The 23,854-nt window shown below is 41.4% G+C and overlaps 1 protein-coding gene across 9 annotated transcripts in view; it reads right to left on the reverse strand.

Moving 5' to 3' along the window:
- Positions 1 to 23,854, reverse strand: part of LOC143862360 (protein VAC14 homolog) — a 190,984-nt gene that overhangs the window by 161,407 nt on the left and 5,723 nt on the right. For all 9 annotated transcript variants that reach the window (XM_077373395.1, XM_077373396.1, XM_077373392.1 and 6 more), the window contains one exon: positions 22,760 to 22,825. In XM_077373395.1, coding sequence (XP_077229510.1) covers positions 22,760 to 22,825 — 66 coding nt within the window. The remainder of the gene's footprint in view (positions 1 to 22,759; positions 22,826 to 23,854) is intronic.

Genomic DNA, 23,854 nt, shown 5'->3' on the forward strand with positions numbered 1-23,854 from the left:
GCAACATAGTATCCAAGGCTACATTTTATCCGAGGCGACTTTGTATCCTAGGCGACAATGTATCGGAAGGCAATATAGTATCTGAAGCAACCTTGTATCCGAATGAAATAGTATCCGAGGCGACATTATATCCGATGGCAACATAGTATCCGATGCGACAATGTAGCCGAAGGCAACGTAGTATCCGAGGCAACTTTATATCTAAGGAACCATTGTATCCGAAGGCAACATAATATCTGAAGCGACTTTGTATTCGAAAGAAATAGTATCTGAGGCTACATTGTATCCGGAGCGACATTATATCCGATGGCAACATGGTATCCGATGCGACATTGTAGCCTAAAGCAACATAGTATCCGAGGCAAAATTATATTCGAAGGCAACAGAATATCCGAGGAGACATAGTATCCGAAGCGACTTAGTATCCGAAAGAAAATAGTATCTGAAGGTACAATGTATTCGAGGCGACATTACATACGAAGGCAACATAGTATCCGAAGCGACAATGTAGCCGACAGAAACATAGTATCTGAGGCTACATTGTATACGAGGCGACTTTATATCCAAGGCAACATTGTATCCGAGGTGACATTGTATCCGACGATGACATAGTATCCTAAGCGACCTTGAATCAGAAAGAAAAATAGTATCGGAGGATACATTGTATCTGACGAGACATTATATCTGAAGGCAACGTACTATCCGAAGCGACCTTGTACCAGGAGGGAGCATAGTACCCGAGGCGACATTGTATCCGATGGAGACATATTATCCGAAGCGACATTGTATCGGAAAGCAAAATAGTTACGAGACTACATTGTATTAGAGGCAACATTATATCCGAAGGCAACATAGTATCCAAAGCTAGATTGTACCCGGAGGCAGCATAGTACCTTAGGCTACATTGTTTCCGAGACGACTTTATATCCGAGGCAACATTGTATCCAAGGCGACATTATATCCAATGGCCACATTGTATCCGAAGCGAAGTTGTATCCGAAACCAAAATAATATCTGAGGCTATATTATATCCGAGGCTACATTATATCTGAAGGCAAGGTAGTATCTGAAGCGACATTGTAGCCGAAGGGCAACATAGTACCGAGGCAACATTTTATCCAAGGCGCCATTGTATCCGGACGCGACATAGTATCCGAAGAGACCTATCCGAAGGCATCATTATAACCTATGCATCATTGTATCCAAGGCGACATTATATCCGAAGGTAACATTGTATCCGAAGCGACATTGTAGCCCAAGGCAACATAGTATCCGAGGGGACTTTATATAGAGGCAACATTGTATCCAAAGGTGAAATAGTATCCGAATGAAATAGTATCCAAGGTTACACGGTATCCGAGGCAACATTATAACTGATGGCAACATAGTATCCGATGCGACATTGCAGCCGAAGGAAACATAGTATCCGAGGCGACAGTGTAGCCGAGGTGACACTGTGTCCATTGGTGACATAGTATCCGAAGCAACTTTGTATCAGCAAGAAATAGTATCCAAGGCTACATTGTATCTGTGGCGACATATCCGAAGCGACATTATACCCAAAGGCAACATAGTATCCGAGATAACATTTTATCCAAGGCAACAATGTATCTCAGGCAACATAGTATCCGTAGCGACCATGTATCCGAAAGCAAAATAGTATCTGAGGCTACATTGTATGTGAGGCGACATTATATCTGAAGGCAAGATAGTATCCGAAGCAACATTGTAGCCGAAGGCAATATAGTAACTAAGGCTACATTATATCAGATGCGACTTTATATCCGAGGCAACATTGTATCCAATGCGACGGCTACAGAGTATCTGAAGCGAACTAGTACCCGAAAGCAACATAATATCCGAGGCTACATCAGTTTCGAGGCGACATTATATCCAAAGCCAACATAGTATCCGAAGCGACATTGTAGTCAAAGGCTACATTGTATCCGAGGCGACTTTATATCTGAGGCCACATTTTATACGAGGCGACTTAGTATCCGAAGCGACCTTGTATCCGAAGGCAAAATAGTATCCGAGGCAACATTGTACCCAAGGCGACAATGTAGTTGATGGCAACAGTATCCGAAGCGACATTGTAGCCGAAGGCAACATAGTATCCGAGGCTACATTATAACCGAGGTGACTTTATATCCGAGGCAACAGTGTATCCGAGGCGACATTGTATCCGAAGCAACTTTGTATCCGAATAAAATAGTATCCGAGGCTACATTGTATTCGAGGCGACATTATATCCAATGGCAACATCGTATCCGACGCGACATTGTAGCCAAAGGCAACATAGTATCCGAAGCGACATAGTATCCGAGGCTACATCTTATCCGCCGATGGCAACATAGCATCCAATGCGACATTGTAGCCGAAGGCAACATAGTATCCGAGCCAACTGTGTATCCGAGGCGACATTATATTCGAAGGCAACATAGTATCCGACGCGACATTATAGCAGAAGGAAATATAGTATCCAAGGCTATATTGTATTCGTGGCGACTTTATATCCGAGGCGACATAGTATCCGAAGCGACATTGTATCCGAAACTATATTGTATCCGAGACGACATTATATCCGAAGGCAACAGTATCCGAAGCGACAATGCAGCTGAAAGAAACATAGGACCTAAGGCTACAATGTATATGAGGTGACTTTATATCCAAGGCAACATTGTATCCGACGATGACATAGTATCTTAAGCGACCTTGTCTCTGAAAGAAAAATAGAATTGGAGGATACATTGTATCAGAGGAGACATTATATCCGAAGGCAACATAGTATATGAAGCGACATTGTACCCAGAGGGAGCATAACACCAAGAGGGAGCATAGTACCCGAGGCGACTTTATAACCGAGGCAACAATGTATCCGAGGCGATATTGTACCCGAAGCGAATTTGTATCCGAAAGCAAAATAGTATCTGAGGCTACATTATATCCGAGATGACATTATATCCAAAGGCAACATAGTATCCAAAGCTGCATTGTAGCCGAAGGGCAATATTGTATCGAAGGTGACACTAGATTAGAGGCAAGATTTTATACAAGACGAAACTGTATCCGAAGGCGACATAGTATCCAAAGCGGCCTTCTATCCGAAGGAAATATAGTATCGGAGGATAGATTGTATCCGAGGCGACATTATATCCGAAGCCAGCATGGTATCCGAAGCGAAATTTTAGCCGAAGACAACATAGTATCCGAAGGCGAAATTGTAACGGAAGGCGACATAGTATCCGAGGCGACTTTATATCCGAAGAACCATTGTATCCGAGGCGACATTGTATCCGAAGGCGACCTTATATCCGAATGAAATAGTGTCCGAGGCGACATTATATCTGATGGCAACATAGTATTCGATGCAACATTGAAGCCGAAGTCAACATAGTATCTGAGGCGACATTGTACCTGTGGGTAACATAGTATCCGAAGCGACCTTGTATCCGGAACTAAAATAGAATTCGAGGCTACAATGTATCCAAGGCTACATTGCAATCTGAGGCAACATTATATCCGCAGGCAGCAAAGTATCCAAATCGACATTGTAGACGAAGGCAACATAGCATCAAAGGAAACATTGTATCCGAGGCGACTTTATATCAGAGGTAACATTGTGTCTGAGGCGACATTATATTCGAAGCGACGTATCCGAAAGCAAAGTAGTATCCGACGCTACATTGCATCCCAGGCGACATTATATCCTAAAGCCAACACGGTATCCGAAGCAAAATTTTAGCTGAAGGCAACATAGTATCCTGGGCTACATTGTATCCGAGGCGACTTTATATTCGAGGCGACATTGTATCCGAGGCGACATTATATCCGAAGGCAACATAGTATCCGAAGCGACAATGTAGCCAATGGCAACATAGTACCCGAGGCTACATTGTATTCGAGGGAACTTTATATCTGAAGCACCATTGTATCCGAGGCGACATTGTATCCAATGGTGTCATTGTATCCGAAGCGACCATCTATCCGAAAGAAAAATAGTATCTGAGGCTACATTGTATCCGAGGCGACATTATATTCGAAGGCAACATAGTATTCGAGGCGACATTATAGCCAAAGGGGAACATTGTATCCGAACCGACTTTATATGCGAGGCAACATTTTATCCAATGCGACATTGTATCCGAAGGCGACATAGTATCCGGACAGACCTTGTATCCGAACGCAAAATAGTATCAGAGGCTACATTGTATCCGAGGGGACATTATATCCGAAGGCAACGTAGAATCCGAAGCGACATTGTAGCATAAGGCAACAAAGTATCCAACGATACGTTGTATCCGAGGCGACTTCATATCCGAGGCAACATTATATCAAAGGCGATAGTATATTCGAAGGCGACCTTGTTTCCGAAGCGATCTATCCGAGGCTACATCGTATCTGAGGCGACATTATATCTGAAGGCAAGATAGTATCCGAAGCGACATTGTAGCCGAAGGCAACATAGTAACCAAGGCTACATTGTATCGGAGGCGACTTTATATCTGAGGCAACATTGTATCCAATGCAACGGCTAAAGAGTATCCGAAGCGAACTAGTATCCGATGCGACATTGTAGCCGAAGGAAACATAGTATCCGAGGCAACATTGTAGCAGAGGCGACACTGTGTCCGTACGTGACATAGTACCAGAAGCGACTTTGTATCCGAAAGAAATAGTATCCAAGGCTACATTGTATCTATGGAGACATATCCGAAGCAACATTGTACCCAAAGGCAAGATAATATCTGAGATAACATTGTATCCGACGCAACAATGTATTTGAGGCGACATAGTATCCGTAGCGACCTTGTATCCGAAAGCAAAATAGTATCCGAGGCAACATTGTATCGAAGGCGACATTATATCCAAACTAAAATAGTATCTGATGCGACATTGTAGCCGAAGTCAACATAGAATCCGAGGCTACATTATACCCGAGGCGACTTTATATCTGAGACGACTTTATATTCGAGGCGACATTGTATCCGAAGCGACATTACATCCTAAGGAAATATAGTATCCGAAGGCAACATAGTACCCGAGGCGACATTATATCCAAAGGCGACATAGTAACCGAAGGAAACTTGTATCCGAAAGAAAATAGTATCTGAGGCTATATTGTATCCGAGGCGACATTACATCCGAAAGCAACATAGTAACCGATGCGACATTATAGCCGAAGGGAAACATTATATCCGAGACTACTTTATATCCGAGGCGACATTGTATCCGAAGGCGACATAGTATCCGAACCGACCTTGTATCCGAAAGCAAAATAGTATTCGAGGCTACATCGTATCCGAGGGAACATTATATCTTATGGCAGCATAGTATTCAAAGCGACATTATAGTAAAAGGCAACATAGTATCCAAGGCTACATTGTATCTGAGACGACTTTATAATCGAGGGACATTACATCCAAGGCGACATTATATCTGAAGCGACCTATCAGAAAGAAAATAGCATCCCAGGCTCTATTGTATCGGAGGCGACATTGTAGCTGTAGGCAACATAGTAACCGAGGCTACATTGTATCAGAGGCAAATTCATATCCGAGGCAACATTGTATCCAATGCGCATTGTATGCGAAGACGACAGAGTATCCGAAGAGAACTAATATCCGAAAGCAAAATAGTATCCGAGGCTACATCGTATCCGAGCAACATTATATCCGAAGGCAACACAGTATCTGAAGCGACATTGTAGCCTAAGGGCTAGATTGTATCCGAGACGACTTTATATCCGAGGCAACATTGCATCTGAAGGCGACAAAGTATACGAAGCGACCATGTATCCGAAAGAAAAAAGTTACGAGACTACATTGTATCCAAGGCAAGATTATATCTGAAGGCAACATAGTATCCGAAGCTACATTGCACCCCGAAAGCAAAATATCCGAGGCAACTTTATATCTGAGGAAACATTATATCCAAGGCGACGTTGTATCCGAAGCGAATTTGTATCCGAAAGCAAAATAGTATGACGCAACATTGTATCCGAGGCGACATTATATCCGAAGGCAACGTAATATCTGAAGCGACATTGTAGTCGAAGGGCAATATTGTATCTGATGTGACTTTATATTCGAGAGAACATTTTATCAAAGGCGACATTGTATCTGAAGGCAAAATAGTATCCAAGGCAACATCGTACCCGAGGCGACAATTTAGCTGTTGGCAACATAGTATCCGAAGCGACATTCTAGCTGAAGGCAACATAGTATCCGAGGCTACATTATATCCGAGACGACTTTATATCTGAGGCAACAGTGGATCCGAGGCGACATTGTATCCGAAGGCGAAATAGTATCCAAAGCGACCTTGTATTCGAATGAAATAGTATCTGAGGCTACATTGTATTCGAGGCGACATTATATTCGATGGCAACATAGTATCCGATGCGACACTGTAACCGAAGCCAACATAGTATCCGAGGCTACATTGTATCCGAGGCAACTTCATATCCGAGGCAACATTGTTTCTGAAGCGACATTGTATCCGAAGAGACAATGTATCTGGAAGAAATAGTATCTGAGGCTACATTTTATCCGATGCGATATTATATCTGATGGCAACATAGCATCCGATGCGACATTTTGGCCGAAGGCAACATAGTATCCGAGGCTACCTTGTATCCGAGCCAATAGTGTATCCGAGGTGACATTATATTCGAAGGCAACACAGTATCCGAAGCGACATTATAGCCGAAGGAAATATAGTCTCCAAGGCTACATTGTATTCGAGGCGACTTTATATCCGAGGCAACATTGTATCCGAGGCGACATAGTATCCGAAGAGGCTTTGTATCAGAAAGAAAATAGTATCCGAAACTATATTGTATCCGAGGCAACATTATATCCGAAGGCAACATAATATCCAGAGCGACAATGTAGCTGAAGGAAACATAGCATCCGAGGCTACATCGTATATGAGGCGACTTTATATCCGAGGCAACATTGTATCCGAGGTGACATTGTATCCGACGATGACATAGTATCCTAAGCGACCTTGTATCTGAAAGAAAAATAGAATTGGAGGATACATTGTATCTAAGGAGACATTATATCCAAAGCGACATTGTACCCAGAGGGAGCATAGTACCCGAGGCGACTTTATAACCGAGGCAACAATGTATCCGAGGCGACATTGTATCCGAAGCGAATTTGTATCCTCAAGCAAAACAGTATCTGAGGCTACATTATATCTGAAGGCAACATAGTAACCAAAGCTGCATTGTAACCAAAGGGCAACATTGTATCGAAGGTGACATTATATTCGAGGCAACATTTTATACGAGACGAAATTGTATCCGAAGCGACCGTGTATCCGAAGGAAAAATAGTATCAGAGGAGAGATTGTATCCAAGGCGACATTACATTCGAGGGAAACATAGTATTCGACGTGACATTGTAACCGAAGGCAACATTGTACTCGAGGCAACATTGTACTCGAGGCAACTTCATATCTGAAGAACCATTGTATCCAAGGCGACATTGCATCCGAAGGCGACCTTGTATCCAAATGAAATAGTATCTGAGGCTACATTATATCCAAGGCGACATTTTATCCGATGCCAACAGAGTACCAGATGCGACATTGAAACCGAAGGCAACATAGTATTCGAGGCAACATAGTATCCGATGCGACATTGTACTAGTAGGCGACATAGTATCCGAAGCAACCTTTTACCCGAAAGCAAAATAGTATCCGAGGCTACATTGTATCTGATGGTACATTGTATCTAAGGCGACATTATATTCGAAGGCAACATAGTATCTATGGGTGCAACTCGGGTCGGGTTGAGGCCAACCCAACCCAACCCGAGGAGCTCAACCTCCAACCCTAACCCAACCCAACCCGACTTTCAACCCGGGATGGCTAACCCAACCCAACTCAAATTGGTTTTTCCCTAACCCGAACCCAACCCAACCCAACCCAACCCGAATTCCCAAGTTGGGTCGGGTTTAGACATTTCAGAATAGATATTTAGTAAGGGAAATGGCACCCATGTTCAAAACCAAAGGAAAAAAAAACAGTAAAACACTACTAGAACACATGCACATATTAAATAACTGCAAATAATGCGAGGAAAACATGACAATCACAAGGATATGCGGGTGTTTAGTCTAGAAAAAGAAGGTTGAGATCATCCAATCAATCAATTTTTGCATGCTTCAATCTTGCGGTTGAGATCTCTTCTACGTTAGGGTTTTTACTTCAATGACTTTAGCCCTTTACTTTTTGTTTTTGATAAGTATCTATTATTATATTTACAAATGATGGAAAGAAACAACAAAACGTCAGAAGCTACAAAGTACAAAAAGTTAAAAACGTGTATTACTCTTTGTCGGGTTACGGGATGGGTCGCGTTGCCTGATACCCAACCCAACCCGACCCGAATTTTGGTCGGGTTGCCAAATCCCAACCCAGACCCAAACCCAACCCGCCCAAAAATCGGGTTCAACCCGTCGGGTTCGGGTTCAACCCGACCAAAGTTGCACCCCTAATAGTATCCAAAGTAACATTGTAGCCAAAGGCAACATAGTATCCGAGTCAACATTGTATCCAAGGCAACTTTATATTCGGGGCACCATTGTGTCTGAGGCGACATTATATCCGAAGGTGACATACTATTCGAAGCGACTTTGTATCCGAAAGCAAAATAGTATCCGAGGCGACATTATATCCGAAGCTACATTGTAGCCGAAGGCAACATAGTATCCGATGATACATTGTATCCGAGGCAACTTTATATCTGACGCGACTTTATATTCATGCAACATTGTATCTGATGCAACATTATATCCAAAGGCAACATAGTATCCGAAGGCAACATAGTACCCGAGGCTATATTGTATTCGATGCGACTTTATATCCGAGGCAACATTGTATCCGAGGCGACATTGTATCCGATGGTGACATTATATCCGAAGCGACCTTTATCCGAAAGCAAAATAGTATCTCAGGCTACATTGTATCCGAGGCGACATTATATCCGAAGGCAACATATTACTCGAAGCGATATTATAGCCCGAAGGCAACATAGTACCCGAGGCTACATTGTATTCTAGGCGACTTTATATCCGAAGCAACATTGTATCCGAGGAGAGATTGTTTCCAATGGTGACATTGTATCCAAAGCGACCTTCTATCCGAAAGCAAAATAGTATCTGAGGCTACATTGTATCCGAGGCGACATTATATCCGAAGGCGACCGAGTATCCGGAGAGACATTATACCAGGAGGCAGCATAGTACCTGAAGCTACATCGTATCTTAGGCAACTTTACAACCGAGGCAACAATGTATCCGAGGCGATATTGTATCCGGAGAGAATTTATATCCGAACGTAAAATAATATCTGAGGCTACATTGTATCCGAGACGACATTATATCTGAAGCCAACATAGTATTCGAAGCAATATTGAAGCCGAAGGGAAACATTGTATGCGAGGTGACGCTATATTTGAGGCAACATTTTATCCGATGCGACATTGTATCCGAAGGCGACATAGTATCCGAAGCGACCTTGTATTCAAATGAAAAATCGTATCCGATGAGACATTATATCTGAAGGCTACATTATATCCGAAGCGAAATTGTAACCGAAGGCAACATAGTATCCGAGGCGACTTTATATTCGAAGAACCATTGTATCAGAGGCGACATTGTATCTGAAGGCGACCTTATATCCGAATGAAATTGTATTCAAGGCCACATTGTAGGCGAGGCAACATTATATCCGATGGCAACATAGTATCCGACGCGACATTGAAGCAAAAGGCAACATAGTAGCCGAGGCGACATAGTATCCGAAGCGACCTTGTATCCGAAACCAAAATGGTATTCCTGGCTACATTGTATCCAAGGCTACATTTCATCTGAGGTGACATTATATCCGAAGGCAACATAGTACCTAAACCGACATTGTAGCCTAAGGCGACATATTATCCGAGGAAACATTGTATCCGAAGCGACCTTATATCTGAGGCAACATTGTGTCTGAGGCGACATTATATCCGAAGGCAACATAGTATCGGCAACTTTATATACGAGGCAACATTGTAGCCGGGGCGATATTGTGTCCGTAGGTGACATAGTATCCGAAGCGACTTTGCATCCAAAAGAAATAGTATTCGAGGCCACATTGTATCTGAGACGACATTATATCCGATGGCAACATAGTATCCGATGCGACATTGTAGCCGAAGGCAACATAGTATCCGAGGCTACATTGTATCCGACGCAACAGTGTATCCGAGGCAACATTGTATCCGAGACAACTTTATATCCGAGGCAACAATGTATCTGAGGCAACATTGTATCCGAAGGCGACATAGTATCCGTACCGACCTTGTATCAGAAAGCAAACTAGTATCCGAGGCAAAATTGTATCGGAGGCGACATTATATCCGATGCCAGTATCCAAAGAGACATTGTAGCCGAAGTCAACATAGTATCCTAGGCAACTTTATATCCGAGGCGACTTTATACTCGAGGCGACATTGTATCGGAGGCGACATTATATCCTAAGGCAATATAGTATCCGAAGCAACATTGTAGCCGAATGCAACATACTACCCGAGGCTACCAAGTATTCGAGGCAACATTGTACCGAGGAGACATAGTAACCGAAGCAACCTTGTATCCGAAAGAAAAATGTATCTGAAGCTACATTGTATCCAAGGCGACATTATATCCGAAGTTAACATAGTATCCGATGCGACATTATAGCCGAAGGGCAACATTGTATCCTACACAACTTTATAACCGAGCTAACATTTTATCCGAAGCAACATTGTATCCGAAAGCGACATAGTATCAAAACCAGCCTTGTATCCGAAAGCAAAATATTATCCGAAGGCGAAATAGTATATGAAGCGACCTTGTATCCGAATGAAATAGTATCAGAAGGGACATTATATCCGATGGCAACATAGTATCCTATGCGATATTGTAGCAGAAGGCAACATAGTATCTGAGGCAACATTATATCCTAGGCAACTTTATATCCAAGGAACCATTGTATCCGAAGGCGACATAGTATCTAAAGCGACTTTGTATTCAAAAGAAATAGTATCTGCGGCTCCATTGTATCCGGGGCGACATTATATCCGATGCGACATTGTAGCCGAAGGCAACATAGTATCCGAGGCAACAGTCTATTTGAGGCGACATTATATTCGCAGGCAACACAATATCCAAGGCGACATAGTATCCGAAAGAAAATAGTATATGAAGCTATATTGTATCCGAGGCGACATTACATACGAAGGCAACATAGTATCCGAAGCGACAATGTAGCCGACGGAAACATAGAATCCGAGGCTTAATTGTATTCGAGGCGACTATATATCCAAGGCAACATTGTATTCGACGGTGACATAGTATTCTAAGCGACTTTGAATCCGAAAGAAAAACAGTATCGGAGGATACATTGTATCTGAGGAGATATTATATGCGAAGGCAACGTAGTATCCAAAGCGACATTGTACCAGGGGAGCATAGTACCTGATGCGACATTGTATCCGATGGAGACATTATCCTAAGCGACATTGTATCCGAAAGCAAAATAGTTGCGAGACTACATTGTATCAGAGGCAACATAGTATCCAAAGCTACATTGTACCCGGAGGCAGCATAGTACCTGAGGCTACATTGTTTCCAAGGCGACTTTATATCCGAGGCAACATTGTATCCAATGGCCACATTGTATCCGAAGCGAATTTGTATCTGAAACCAAAATAATATCCGAGGTTATATTGTATCCGAGGCGACATTATATCCGAAGGGAAGGTAGTATCTGAAGCGACATTGTAGCCGAAAGGCAACATTGTACCGAGGCAACATTTTATCCAAGGCGAGATTGTATCCGGACGCGACATAGTATCCGAAGAGACCTATCCGAAGGCATCATTATAACCGATGCATCATTGTATCCGAGGCGACATTATATCCGAAGGCAACATTGTATTCAAAGCGACATTGTAGCCCAAGGCAACATAGTATCCAAGGCGACTTTAAATAGAGGCAACATTATATCCAAAGGCGAAATAGTATCTGAAGCGACCTTGTATCCGAATGAAATAGTATCCAAGGTTACATTGTATCCGAGGCGACATTATAACTGATTGCAACATAGTATCTGACATCGTAGCCGAAGGAAACATAGTATCCGAGGCAACATTGTAGCCGAGGCTACACTGTGTCCATAGGTGACATAGTATCCAAAGCGACCTTGTATCCGAAAGAAATAGTATCTAAGGCTACATTGTATCTGTGGCAACATATCTGAAGCGACGTTGTACCCAAAGGCAAACATAGTATCGAGGTAACATTGTATCCGAGGCAACAATGTATTTGACGCGACATAGTATCCGTAGCGACCTTGTATCCGAAAGCAAAATAGTATCTGAGGCTGCATTGTATTGGAGGCGACATTATATCCAAACTAACATAGTATACGAAGCGACATTGTAGCCGAAGTCAACATAGAATCCAAGGCTACATTGTACCCAAGGCGAATTTATATCCGAGACGACTTTATATTCGAGACGAGATTGTATCCGAATCGACATTATATCCAAAGGCAATATAGTATCCGAAGCGACATCGTAGCCGAAGGTAACATAGTACCCGAGGCGACATTATATCCGAAGGCGACATAGTAACCGAAGCGACCTTGTATCCGAAAGAAAATAGTATTTGAGGCTATATTGTATCCGAGGCGACATTACATCTGAATGCAACATAGTATCCGATGTGACATTATAGCCGAAGGGAAACATTATATCCGAGGTAACATTTTATCCGAGGCGACATAGTATCCGAAAGCAAAATAGTATTCGAGGCTACATCGTATCCGAGGGAACATTATATCCTAAGGCAGCATAGTATTCGAAGCGACATTGTAGTAAATGGCAACACAGTATCCAAGGCTACATTGTATCCGAGATGACTTTATAACCGAGGCAACATTATATCCAAGGCGACATTATATCCAAAGCGACCTATCGGAAAGAAAATAGCATCCCAGGCTATATTGTATCTAAGGCGACATTATATCCGAAGCGACATTGTAGCTGAAGGCAACATAGTAACTGAGGCTACATTGTACCAGAGGCGAATTCATATCCGAGGCAACATTGTATCCGATGCGCATTGTATGCGACGGCGACAGAGTATCCGAAGCGAACTAGTATCCGAAAGCAAAATAGTATCCGAGGTTACATCGTATCCGAGCAACATTATATCCGAAGGCAACACAGTATCTGAAGCGACATTGTAGCCTAAGGGCTACATTGTATCCGAGACGACTTTATATCCGACGCAACATTGCATCCGAAGGCGACAAAGTATACGAAGCGACCATGTATCCGAAAGCAAAATAGTTACGAGACTACATTGTATCCGAGGCAACATTATATCTGAAGGCAACATAGTATCCGAAGCTACATTGCACCCCGAGGGAGCATAAAACCAGAGGCTACATTGTACCCGAGGCGACTTTATATCTAAGGAAACATTGTATCTGAAGCGAATTTGTATCCGAAAACAAAATAGTATCTAACGCTACATTGTATCCGAGGTGACATTATATCCGAAGGCAACATAGTATCTGAAGCGACATTGTAGTCGAAGGGCAATATTGTATCTGAGGTGACTTTATATTCGAGGGAACATTTTATCGAAGGCGACATTGTATCCGAAGCGACCTTGAATCCGAAGGCAATATAGTATCCGAGGCAACATTGTACCCAAGGCGACAATGTAGCCGAAGACAACATAGTATCCGAGGCGACATTGTATCCGAAGGCGAAATAGTATCCGATGCGACACTGTAGCCGAAGGCAACATAGTATCCGAGGCAACTTTATATCCGAGGCAACATTGTATCTAAAGCGACATTGTATTCGTAGGCGACATAGTATCCGAAGAGACAATGTATCCAAAAGAAATAGTATCCGAGGCTACATTTTATCCGAGGCGATATTATATCTGATGGCAACATAGCATCCGATGCGACATTGTAGCCGAATGCAACATAGTATCCGAGCCAACAGTGTATCCGAGGCGACATTATATTCGAAGACAACACAGTATCCGAAGCGACATTATAGTCGAATGAAATATAGTCTCCAAGGATACATTGTATTCGAGGCGACTTTATATCCGAGGCAACATTGTATCTGAGGAGACATAGTATCCGAAGCGACTTTGTATTCGAAACTATATTGTATCCGAGGCGACATAGTATCCAAAGCGACAATGTAGCTGAAGAAAATATAGCATCCGAGGCTACATTGTATATGAGGCGACTTTATATCCGAGGCAACATTGTATCCGAGGTGACATTATATCCGACGATGACATAGTATCCTAAGAGCCCTTGTATCCGAAAGAAAATAAAATTGGATGAGGACACATTATATCCGAAGCGACATTGTACCAAGAGGGAGCATCGTACCCGAGGCGATTTTATAACCGAGGCAACAATGTATCCAAAAGCAAAACAGTATCTGAGGCTACATTATATCCGAAGGCAACATAGTATCCAAAGCTGCATTGTAACCGAATGGCAACATTGTATCGAAGATGACATTGTATTCGAGGCAACATTTTATACGAGATGAAATTGTATCCGAAGCAACCGTGTATCCGAAGGAAAAATAGTATCGGAGGATAGATTGTACCCGAGGCGACATTATAGTCGAGGACAACATAGTATTCGACGCGACATTGTAACTGAAGGCAACAAAGTATTTGAGGCCACATTGTACCCGAGGCGACTTCATATCCGAAGAACCATTGTATCCGAGGCGACATTGCATACGAAGGCGACCTTGTATCCAAATGAAATAGTATCCGAGGCGACATTTTATCCGATGCCAACCTAGTATCAGATGCGAGATTGAAACCGAAGGCAACATAATATCCGAGGCAACATAGCATCCGATGCGACATTGCACCAGTAGGCGACATAGTATCCGAAGCGACCTTGTACCCGAAAGCAAAATAGTATCCGAGGCTACATTGTATCTGATGCTACAATGTATCTGAGGCGACATTATATTCGAAGGCAACATAGTATCCAAAGTAACATTGTAGCCGAAGGCAACATAGTATCCGAGGCAACATTGTATCCGAGGCGACTTTATATTCGGGGCAACATTGTGTCTGAGGCGACATTATATCCGAAGCTACATTGTAGCCGAAGGCAACATAGTATCCGAGGATACATTGTATCCGAGGCAACTTTATACTTGACGCGACTTTATATTCGAGGCAACATTGTATCCGATGCAACATTATATCCAAAGGCAACATAGTATCTAAAGCGACACTGTAGCCGAAGGCAACATAGTACCCAAGGCTATATTGTATTCGATGCGACTTTATATCCGAGGCAACATTGTATTCGAGGCGACATTGTATCCGAAGCGACCTTTTATCTGAAAGCAAAATAGTATCTCAGGCTACATTGTATCCGAGGCGACATTATATCCGAAGGCAACATATTACTCGAAATGATATTATAGCTGAAGGCAACATAGTACCCGAGGCTACATTGTATTCTAGGCGACTTTATATCCGAAGCAACATTGTATCCGAGGAGAGATTGTTTCCAATGGTGACATTGTATCCAAAGCGACATTCTATCCGAAAGCAAAATAGTATCTGAGGCTACATTATATCCGAGGCAACATTATATCCGAAGGCAACTGAGTATCCAAAGCGACATTATACTAGGAGGCAGTATAGTACCTGAAGCTACATCGTATTCGAGGCAACTTTATAACCGAGGCAACAATGTATCCGAGGCGACATTGTATCTGAAGTGAATTTATATCCGAACGCAAAATAATATCTGAGGCTACATTGTATCCGAGACGACATTATATCCGAAGGCAACATAGTATTCGAAGCAATATTGAAGTCGAAGGGAAACATTGTATGCAAGGTGACGCAATATTTGAGGCAACATTTTATCCGAGGCGACATTGTATCTGAAGCGACCTTGTATTTGAAGGAAAAATAGTATCCGATGAGACATTATATCCTAAGGCTACATTATATCCGAAGCGAAATTGTAACCGAAGGCAACATAGTATCCGAGGCGACTTTATATTCGAAGAACCATTGTATTAGAGGCAACATTGTATCCGAAGGCGGCCTTAAATCCGAATGAAATTGTATCCAAGGCCACATTGTATGCGAGGCGACATTATATCCAATGGCAATATAGTATCCGAGGCGACATTGTACCCGTGGGTGACATTATATCCGACGCGACCTTGTATCCGAAACCAAAATAGTATTCGAAGCTACATTGTATCCAAGGCTACATTGCATCTGAGGCGACATTATATCCGAAGGCAACATAGTACCCAAAGCGACATTGTAGCCTAAGGCGACATAGTATCCGAGGAAACATTGTATCCGAGGCGACTTTATATTTGAGGCAACATTGTGTCTGAGGCGACATTATATCCGAAGGGGACATACTATCCCAAGCGACGTTGTATGCGAAAGCAAAATAGTATCCGAGGCGACATTATATCCGAAGCCAACATGGTATCCGAAGCGAAATTTTAGCCGAAGGCAATATAGTATCCGAGGCTACATTGTATCCGAGGCAACTTTATATCAGAGGCGACTTTATATTCGAGGCAACAATGTATCCGAGGCGACATTATATCTGAAGGCAACATAGTATCCGAAGCCACATTGTAGCTGATGGAAACATAGTACCCGAGGCTACATTGAATTCGAGGCAACTTTATATCCGAAACAACATTGTATCCGAGATGACATTGTCTCCGATGATGACATTGTATCCGAAGCGACCATCTATCCGACAGCAAATTAGTATCTGAGGCTACATTGTATCCAAGGCGACATTATATCCAGAGGTAACATAGTATTCGAAGCGACATTATAGCCGAACGGACCTTGTACCTGAAGGCAACATAGTATTCGAACGGACCTTGTATCCGAAAGCAAAATAGTATCCGAGGCTACAATTTATCCGAGGGGACATTATATCCGAAGGCAACATAGAATCTGAAGCGACATTTTAGCCGAAGGCAACATAGTGTCTGACGCTACATTGTATCCGAGACAACTTTATATCCGAGGCAACATTATATCAAAGGCGACAGTATATCCGAAGGCGACCTTGTTTCTGAAGCGACCTTCTATCCGAAAGAAAATATTATCCGAGGGTACATTGTATCTAAGGCGACATTATATCCGAAGCGACATTGTAGCCGAAGTCAACATAGTAACCAAGGCTACATTGTATCAAAGGCGACTTTATATCCAAGGCAACATTGTATCTGATGCGATGGCGACAGTGTATCCGAAGCGAGCTAGTATCCGAAAGCAAAATAGTATCCGAGGCTACATCGTTTTCGAGGCGACATTATATCCAAAGCCAACATAGTATCCGAAGCGACATTGTAGTCGAAGGACTACATTGTATCCGAGGTGACTTTATATCTGAGGCGACATTTTATCCGAAGCGACATTGTACCCGAAGGCGACTTAGTATCTGAAGCGACCTTGTATCTGAAAGCAAAATAGTTACAAGACTACATTGTATCCGAGGCAACATTATATCCGAAGGCAATATAGTATCCGAAGCTACATTGTACCCGGAGGCAGCATAGTACCCGAGGCTACATCGTTTCCTATGCGACTTTATATCCGAGGCAACATTGTATCCAATGGCGACATTGTATCCGAAACCAAAATAGTATCTGAGGCTACATTTTATCCTAGGCGACATTATATCCGAAGGTAAGGTAATATCTCCGAAGGCATCATTGTATCTGAGGCATCATTGTATCCGAGGCGACATTATATCCGAAGGCAACATAGTATCCGAAGCAACATTTTAGCCGAAGGCAACATAGTATCCGGACGACTTTATATAAAGGCAACATTGTATCCGAGGCGACTTGTATCCGAAGGCAAAATAGTATCCGAAGCGACCTTGTATCCGAATGAAATAGTACCCGAGGCGACATTATATCCTATGGCAACATAGTATTCGTTGCTACATTGTAGCAGAAGGCAACAGAGCATCTGAGGCAACTTTATATATATATTTTTTAAATGACTTTTAATTAATATTAAGGTAGCATTCGGGACCAGGAGTCCTAGTCTGCAATACAAAATATTAACTAGGACTGGCATGGGCATACCCAAAACCAGATAGCAAGTACAGCAAATAAAAACAAAATATCGTCCCCCTGCACCTCCTCCTCTCTTTCTGACATTGGCAACCTTTCTTAACGAGTTCAATGGGATTACTTGAATACCTTAGTCTATGTCTTTCTAACCAAGGCCAACCTGCATTTCTAAGAACCTATAGCCTTCAAGACATTCAAGAGACAACATAGCAAGGCAAAAGTGTACAGGGGAGGAGTCTAGACAAAAGACTTCTCGAGTCAAGACTAATGGGTCCAAGAGAAACCATCAGCTTAAACAAGAACCCTGTACAGGTTCCCCCAACAGTTAAAAGCGACTACTGAAATTAAACCATACACAAATCATTGAGCTTCGTACTTGCATCTTCCAGCTTTCTGCAATTAATTTCCTTCCCTCCTACTTCTATCCGCATATCTAAACAGAGCTTAATTGACCTAAAATTATATACAAAAATTCGAACACAAATTTTCCTTTACTGAGAGTATCTCTGTACTTTTCGAGTGGCCCCCATTAATTTTGCGATTCAGTTATTGGCACGGCCTCTGTGATTGTCCCTGCTGTCTCATTCACTCCTCGAGATTGAATGGATTAGTACATTTCTCGTCTTTTTCCTAGATTCTCATGGTAGGACATCCCCAATACATCGCCCATAGCTAGGAAATTATTAAAACCTACCACTTCTAGGTTCTGAGGCACATCCTCATCATTTGCTATCAGGATTCCTTTTCCTTTGTCTTCCCTATCCAATTCATCAGATTGAGCGACCTTGTATCCGAAAGCAAAATAGTATCTGAGGCGACATTATATCTGAAGGCAATATAGTAACTGAAGTGACATTGTAGCCGAAGGCAACATAGTATCTGAGCCTACAATGTATCCGAGCCAACTTTATATTTCTAGGCAACATTGTATCCGAGGCGACATGGTAACCGAAGGCGACATTGTACCCAAAGCGACATTGTAGCCAAAGGGCAACATTGTATTCGATGCGACTTAATATCCGAGGCAACATTGTATCCGATGCGACATTGTATCCGAAGGTGACATAATATCTGAAGCGACCTTGTATCCGAAAGCAAAATAGTATCTGATGCTACATCATATCCGAGGCGACATTATATCCGAAGGCAACATAGTATCTGAAGCGACCATGTAACCGAAAGCAAAATAGTATCCGACGCGACATTATATCCGAAGGCAACATAGTATCCGAAGCGACATTGTATCTGAGGCTACATGGTATCCCAGGCGACTTTATATTCAAGGCAACATTGTATCCGAAGGCGACATTGTATCCGAAGCGACCTTGTACCCAAAAGCAAAATAGTATACGAGGCTATTTTGTATCCGAGGCAACATTATATCCCAAGGCAACATAGTATCCGAAGCGACATTGTACCCAAAGGCAACATAGTATCCGAGGCAACGTTGTATCCGAGGCGACATTCTATCCAAAGGAGATATAGTATCCGAAGCGACCTTGTATCCGAAAGCAAAATAGTACCCGAGGCTACATGTATCCGAGGCGACATTATATCCGAAGGCAACATAGTATCTGAAGCGACATTGTAGCCTAAGGCAACATAGTATGTGAGGCTACATTGTATCCAAGTCGACATTATATCTGAGGCAACATTGTATCCGAGGCGACATTGTATCCAAATGAGACATAGTATCCGAAGCGACGTATCCGAAAGCAAAATAGTATCCGATGCTACATTGTATCCAAGGCGACATTATATGTAAAGGCAACATAATATCCGAAGCGACCTTGTATCCGAAGTCAAAATAGTATCCGATGCTACAATGTATTCGAGGCGACATTATATCCGAAGCAACATTGTAGCTGAAGGGCAACATTGTATCCGAGGCAACTTTATATCCGAGGCAACATTGTCTCCGGGGCGACATTGCATCCGAAGGTGACATAATATCCGAAGTGACCTTCTATCCGAAAGCAAAATAGTATCCGAGGCTACATTGTATCCGAGGCGACATTATATCCGAAGGCAAAAAAATTTGGGCTAACATGTGTAGATTTTAGTAATGTTCGGCCATGTCGACTGAAGCACTACCACTTTAGTATTTAGATTACAGAACTTCGATTGAAATGTTGAAATTTCGACCAAAGTGGATAAAGGTTGGGTTTCACATTTTTGCTTGGAAAGTACTTATTTTATGTTTTTTCTTGTTTTGTTACTTATGACACAAATCTATTAACTATTTGTTGATTTCAGGCATTTGGATATGAATTAATGCATGGATTTTTATTTTTCATGGATTTATGGCTTTGAACTTTGGAAAAAATATCTTTTCAAATAAAAACTAATCACATAAACATGTTAGCTTTTAATTTTATTATAATGTGAGTTCTTTCCTGATGTACTGATTGATGGGACCCGATTTTTTGTTTTAAAAAATAATTATTTTACTTATTTTTGTTAAAAATCCTTTAATACAGGAAAAACTAGATTTAAAAAAAAAAAACTTTAAATATATGCATGTTAGCTTCCAATTTTTTATGTGAGTTATTATTTCCCAAAATACCGATTAAAGGAGTTAGATTTTTTCCAAAAAAATTATTTTATTATTTTTTTGTTAGAAAATCCTATAAATTTCCACCATTATATTGTACTCCTACTTCATGAAATTAATGAATGGAGTGGCGTTCTCTTGAATGGAGTGACTTTCTCTGACATTTTTCTAACGGTTCCACACATGCACAACCACGCATGTAATTAGGTGTTTGATCTTGTTAAACTGTTATTGATAGTTGTCTTGCTTGTGTGATGTGTATTTGTGCTTATTCTAACATTTCCTGCAATTTTAGCATAGATTTCCATTGTTTACATGCATTTCCCTAAAGTTTTGTGATTTTACACGATTTCCACCGCATCGCCAAGGATTTTTCTTCCACGGCTTGAATATAACCCTCTCAAGCAACAATCTCAGGAACAATGACGACAGAAGCATCGATACTCCTGTCAAAACATGATCCACAGTAGAGAACTCTATGAAATAAGCCAAGCGTCAACACTGGCCACCTCCGTGCACCTGAACGAAAGCCAAGCAGAAACCATCTGGCCCAAGAGCCCGATCCCCCCTTGAGACAACCAAGATAGCCTTCTGGACTTCCTCAACGGTGAATGGCTTCTCTATATTTTCAGTACTCCTATCATCCAAGAAATCAAAGTTCGAACAAAATCCCCTCCATCTTAGGTTTAATGCCTCTCTCTGCCAAATAAAGAGACTAATAGAAGAAAACATCACCATAAATAGAGGCTGGATTAGCACATCAAGATCCTAAGCATGCCCTGGATTCAAGCGGCTCTTCTTCTAGCAGTGGCAATGTTCTGAAAGTAAGTAGTGTTCTTATGCCCATCTTGCAACCATTCAGTCCTAGCACGTTAGCACCACTTGCTCTTATCATCAGGGTGCCTCCCTGCCACTCAACTCAAAATCGCATATATGAGCATCCCGTTCTTTTTATGTAGAAGACAGATTTTCTCAAGAATCTTATCTTTCTTGTAACTTGTAACACGACAAGCTGAACAACTTTATCGACCACCCCTTCAACTTAGACTTCGTGAAACGAAGTATTTGAGCAAGATAGTGATTTCCTTCGTAACAAAACCTCTCACAAGGCAATCTTTACCCCTTTTATAATTTGTTTGTTCTTAATAAAATAACTCTTTGCCTCACAAAAAAAAAAGGAAAAGAAAAACTACACGTTCATTTCGTATGCATTATGCCACTTCATAGAGAGCATCTATGAATCTCCAGGGCAAGGCCACAATCATGTTACGAGAAGCACCTTCTACAATCAACAACTTATGGGCACAACAATCATAACTTATACCAACCTTAAAAGGCTGGACCTCCGCCTCATTGGAGAGTTTAAATTCGATCACTAGACAATCTTGAATTTTCTTTTACATGTTAAGTTAGGGAACACTTTAGTAACCGAAGTTATTTCTGGCAGAGCACTAGACAATCTTGAATTTTCAAAAAATAAAAGAGGCTCACAAAGAACAACGGCAGACTTCACTGAGATTTAAGTTTTTTTTTTTTTTTTGAATGGTGAGATTTAAGTATTTCTACCAGAAATTGCAAATGATAAAACGATAAAACATGGCAACAACTACGTAATATTGAGCATTCTAGATAATGAAAACCAAATTTTTTGAAGCCAGTCACAAGCATCATGCTTATTAGGGCTAAGAAAATACATTAAATGAAAGACAAACTAAGAAGGGTTTGTGATGGAACCAAGGTTTTAAATTTCGGTTTTGGTACCGATTTCGGACCCCACGGAAATCCGAAATTTCGGACCGAATTTCCAAAATTTCGGCCGAAATTTTGTAACATTTCTTTATTTATTTTTTAAATGACATTTTCTAAAAAATTCGGACCGAAATTCCGAAATTTCGGGAAAATTCGGTTTGGGTCCCCACTGAAATTCGAAATTTCGAATTTCGTCCGAGATTTAAAACCATGGATGGAACTATCAAAAAATAAGAAAACTTAAGAAAAGGAATTACATCATCAGAAGGATCAGATAGTGCTTTGAGAAGGGTGCCAAAGATGTCGTCCAAGAAAGATATGACCTGTTCCAAGCACAAGCACAAGCACAAGCACGACCTTTAAAACATTCAACATAAAAAAAACAGTAGCAGATTTAGAAAGGAATAATTACAACAATAACATAGAGAATAGTTAGTGGTCATTATGAAGAACTCTCTTCAAAAACCAATGCTCATTATGAATCTATAGTCGAGCTTTGGCCAAATGACTGCGTTTAGGAAATTTTCGAGCAACATTTTTTGTGAAAATGCAATACATTTTTCAATGGAATAATATAGCGTACATCAATATAATTTGAACCATGCACAAGATACAAATTACAAGAAGAAAAAGATCAACAAGGTAACACATGCGCAAATACCCTCTCTAGAGGTCACCACATGCAGTTGAGAAAATTTAAGTGGTATATTGATGGATGACCATATACGATCTGAAGAAGTTTGAATTGTTCATAAAGTTCGAATTGTTCACAATCAAGTGACCATATACCATATACCATATACGATCAAGATATTACAAGTTCCTCAAATATCTCCTTTCGCCATATAAGGAAATTGGCTAATGGGGAGGCAGATAAGTTAGACAAGGAAGGAGTGTTTTTGTCGTCCTTTGAATAATTTGACTTCTTACTGCCGTAATTTTTTCTCCTCATTGTTCTTTATTTTCTATTTTCTATTCGTTCTTGTATCTTGACCATCTCGGTCTTTTTTCTTAATGAATCTCTTGACCATTCAAAAAATAATAATTGAAAAAAAAAATCATGAATCAGTAGAGTGACGTACAGATCAAGGAACATCACAAAGAAAGGGTTGTGTCCCACAAAAGGGAAAGCTAGCATATACAAACCCATCCAGCCTCAATAGCAACCTCATCAGCAATAATCTTTTTTTTTTCATTTTTTTAAGCGTAGCAACAACATTTTTCTTAGCTACCAAAACATTTGCCAATGTTCCATTATAAACTCTAAAATCTCAAAAATGATATTAGCAGCAGTGAACACAATAGTAAAGACTAATTCTGAAAACTAACACGAAAGATCAATATGTATGCTA

Source organism: Tasmannia lanceolata, unplaced genomic scaffold, assembly GCF_043159265.1.
Source record: "Tasmannia lanceolata isolate RefF3 unplaced genomic scaffold, GAP_Taslan_0.1 ptg000037l, whole genome shotgun sequence".
In the NCBI taxonomy this organism is placed as follows: domain Eukaryota; kingdom Viridiplantae; phylum Streptophyta; class Magnoliopsida; order Canellales; family Winteraceae; genus Tasmannia; species Tasmannia lanceolata.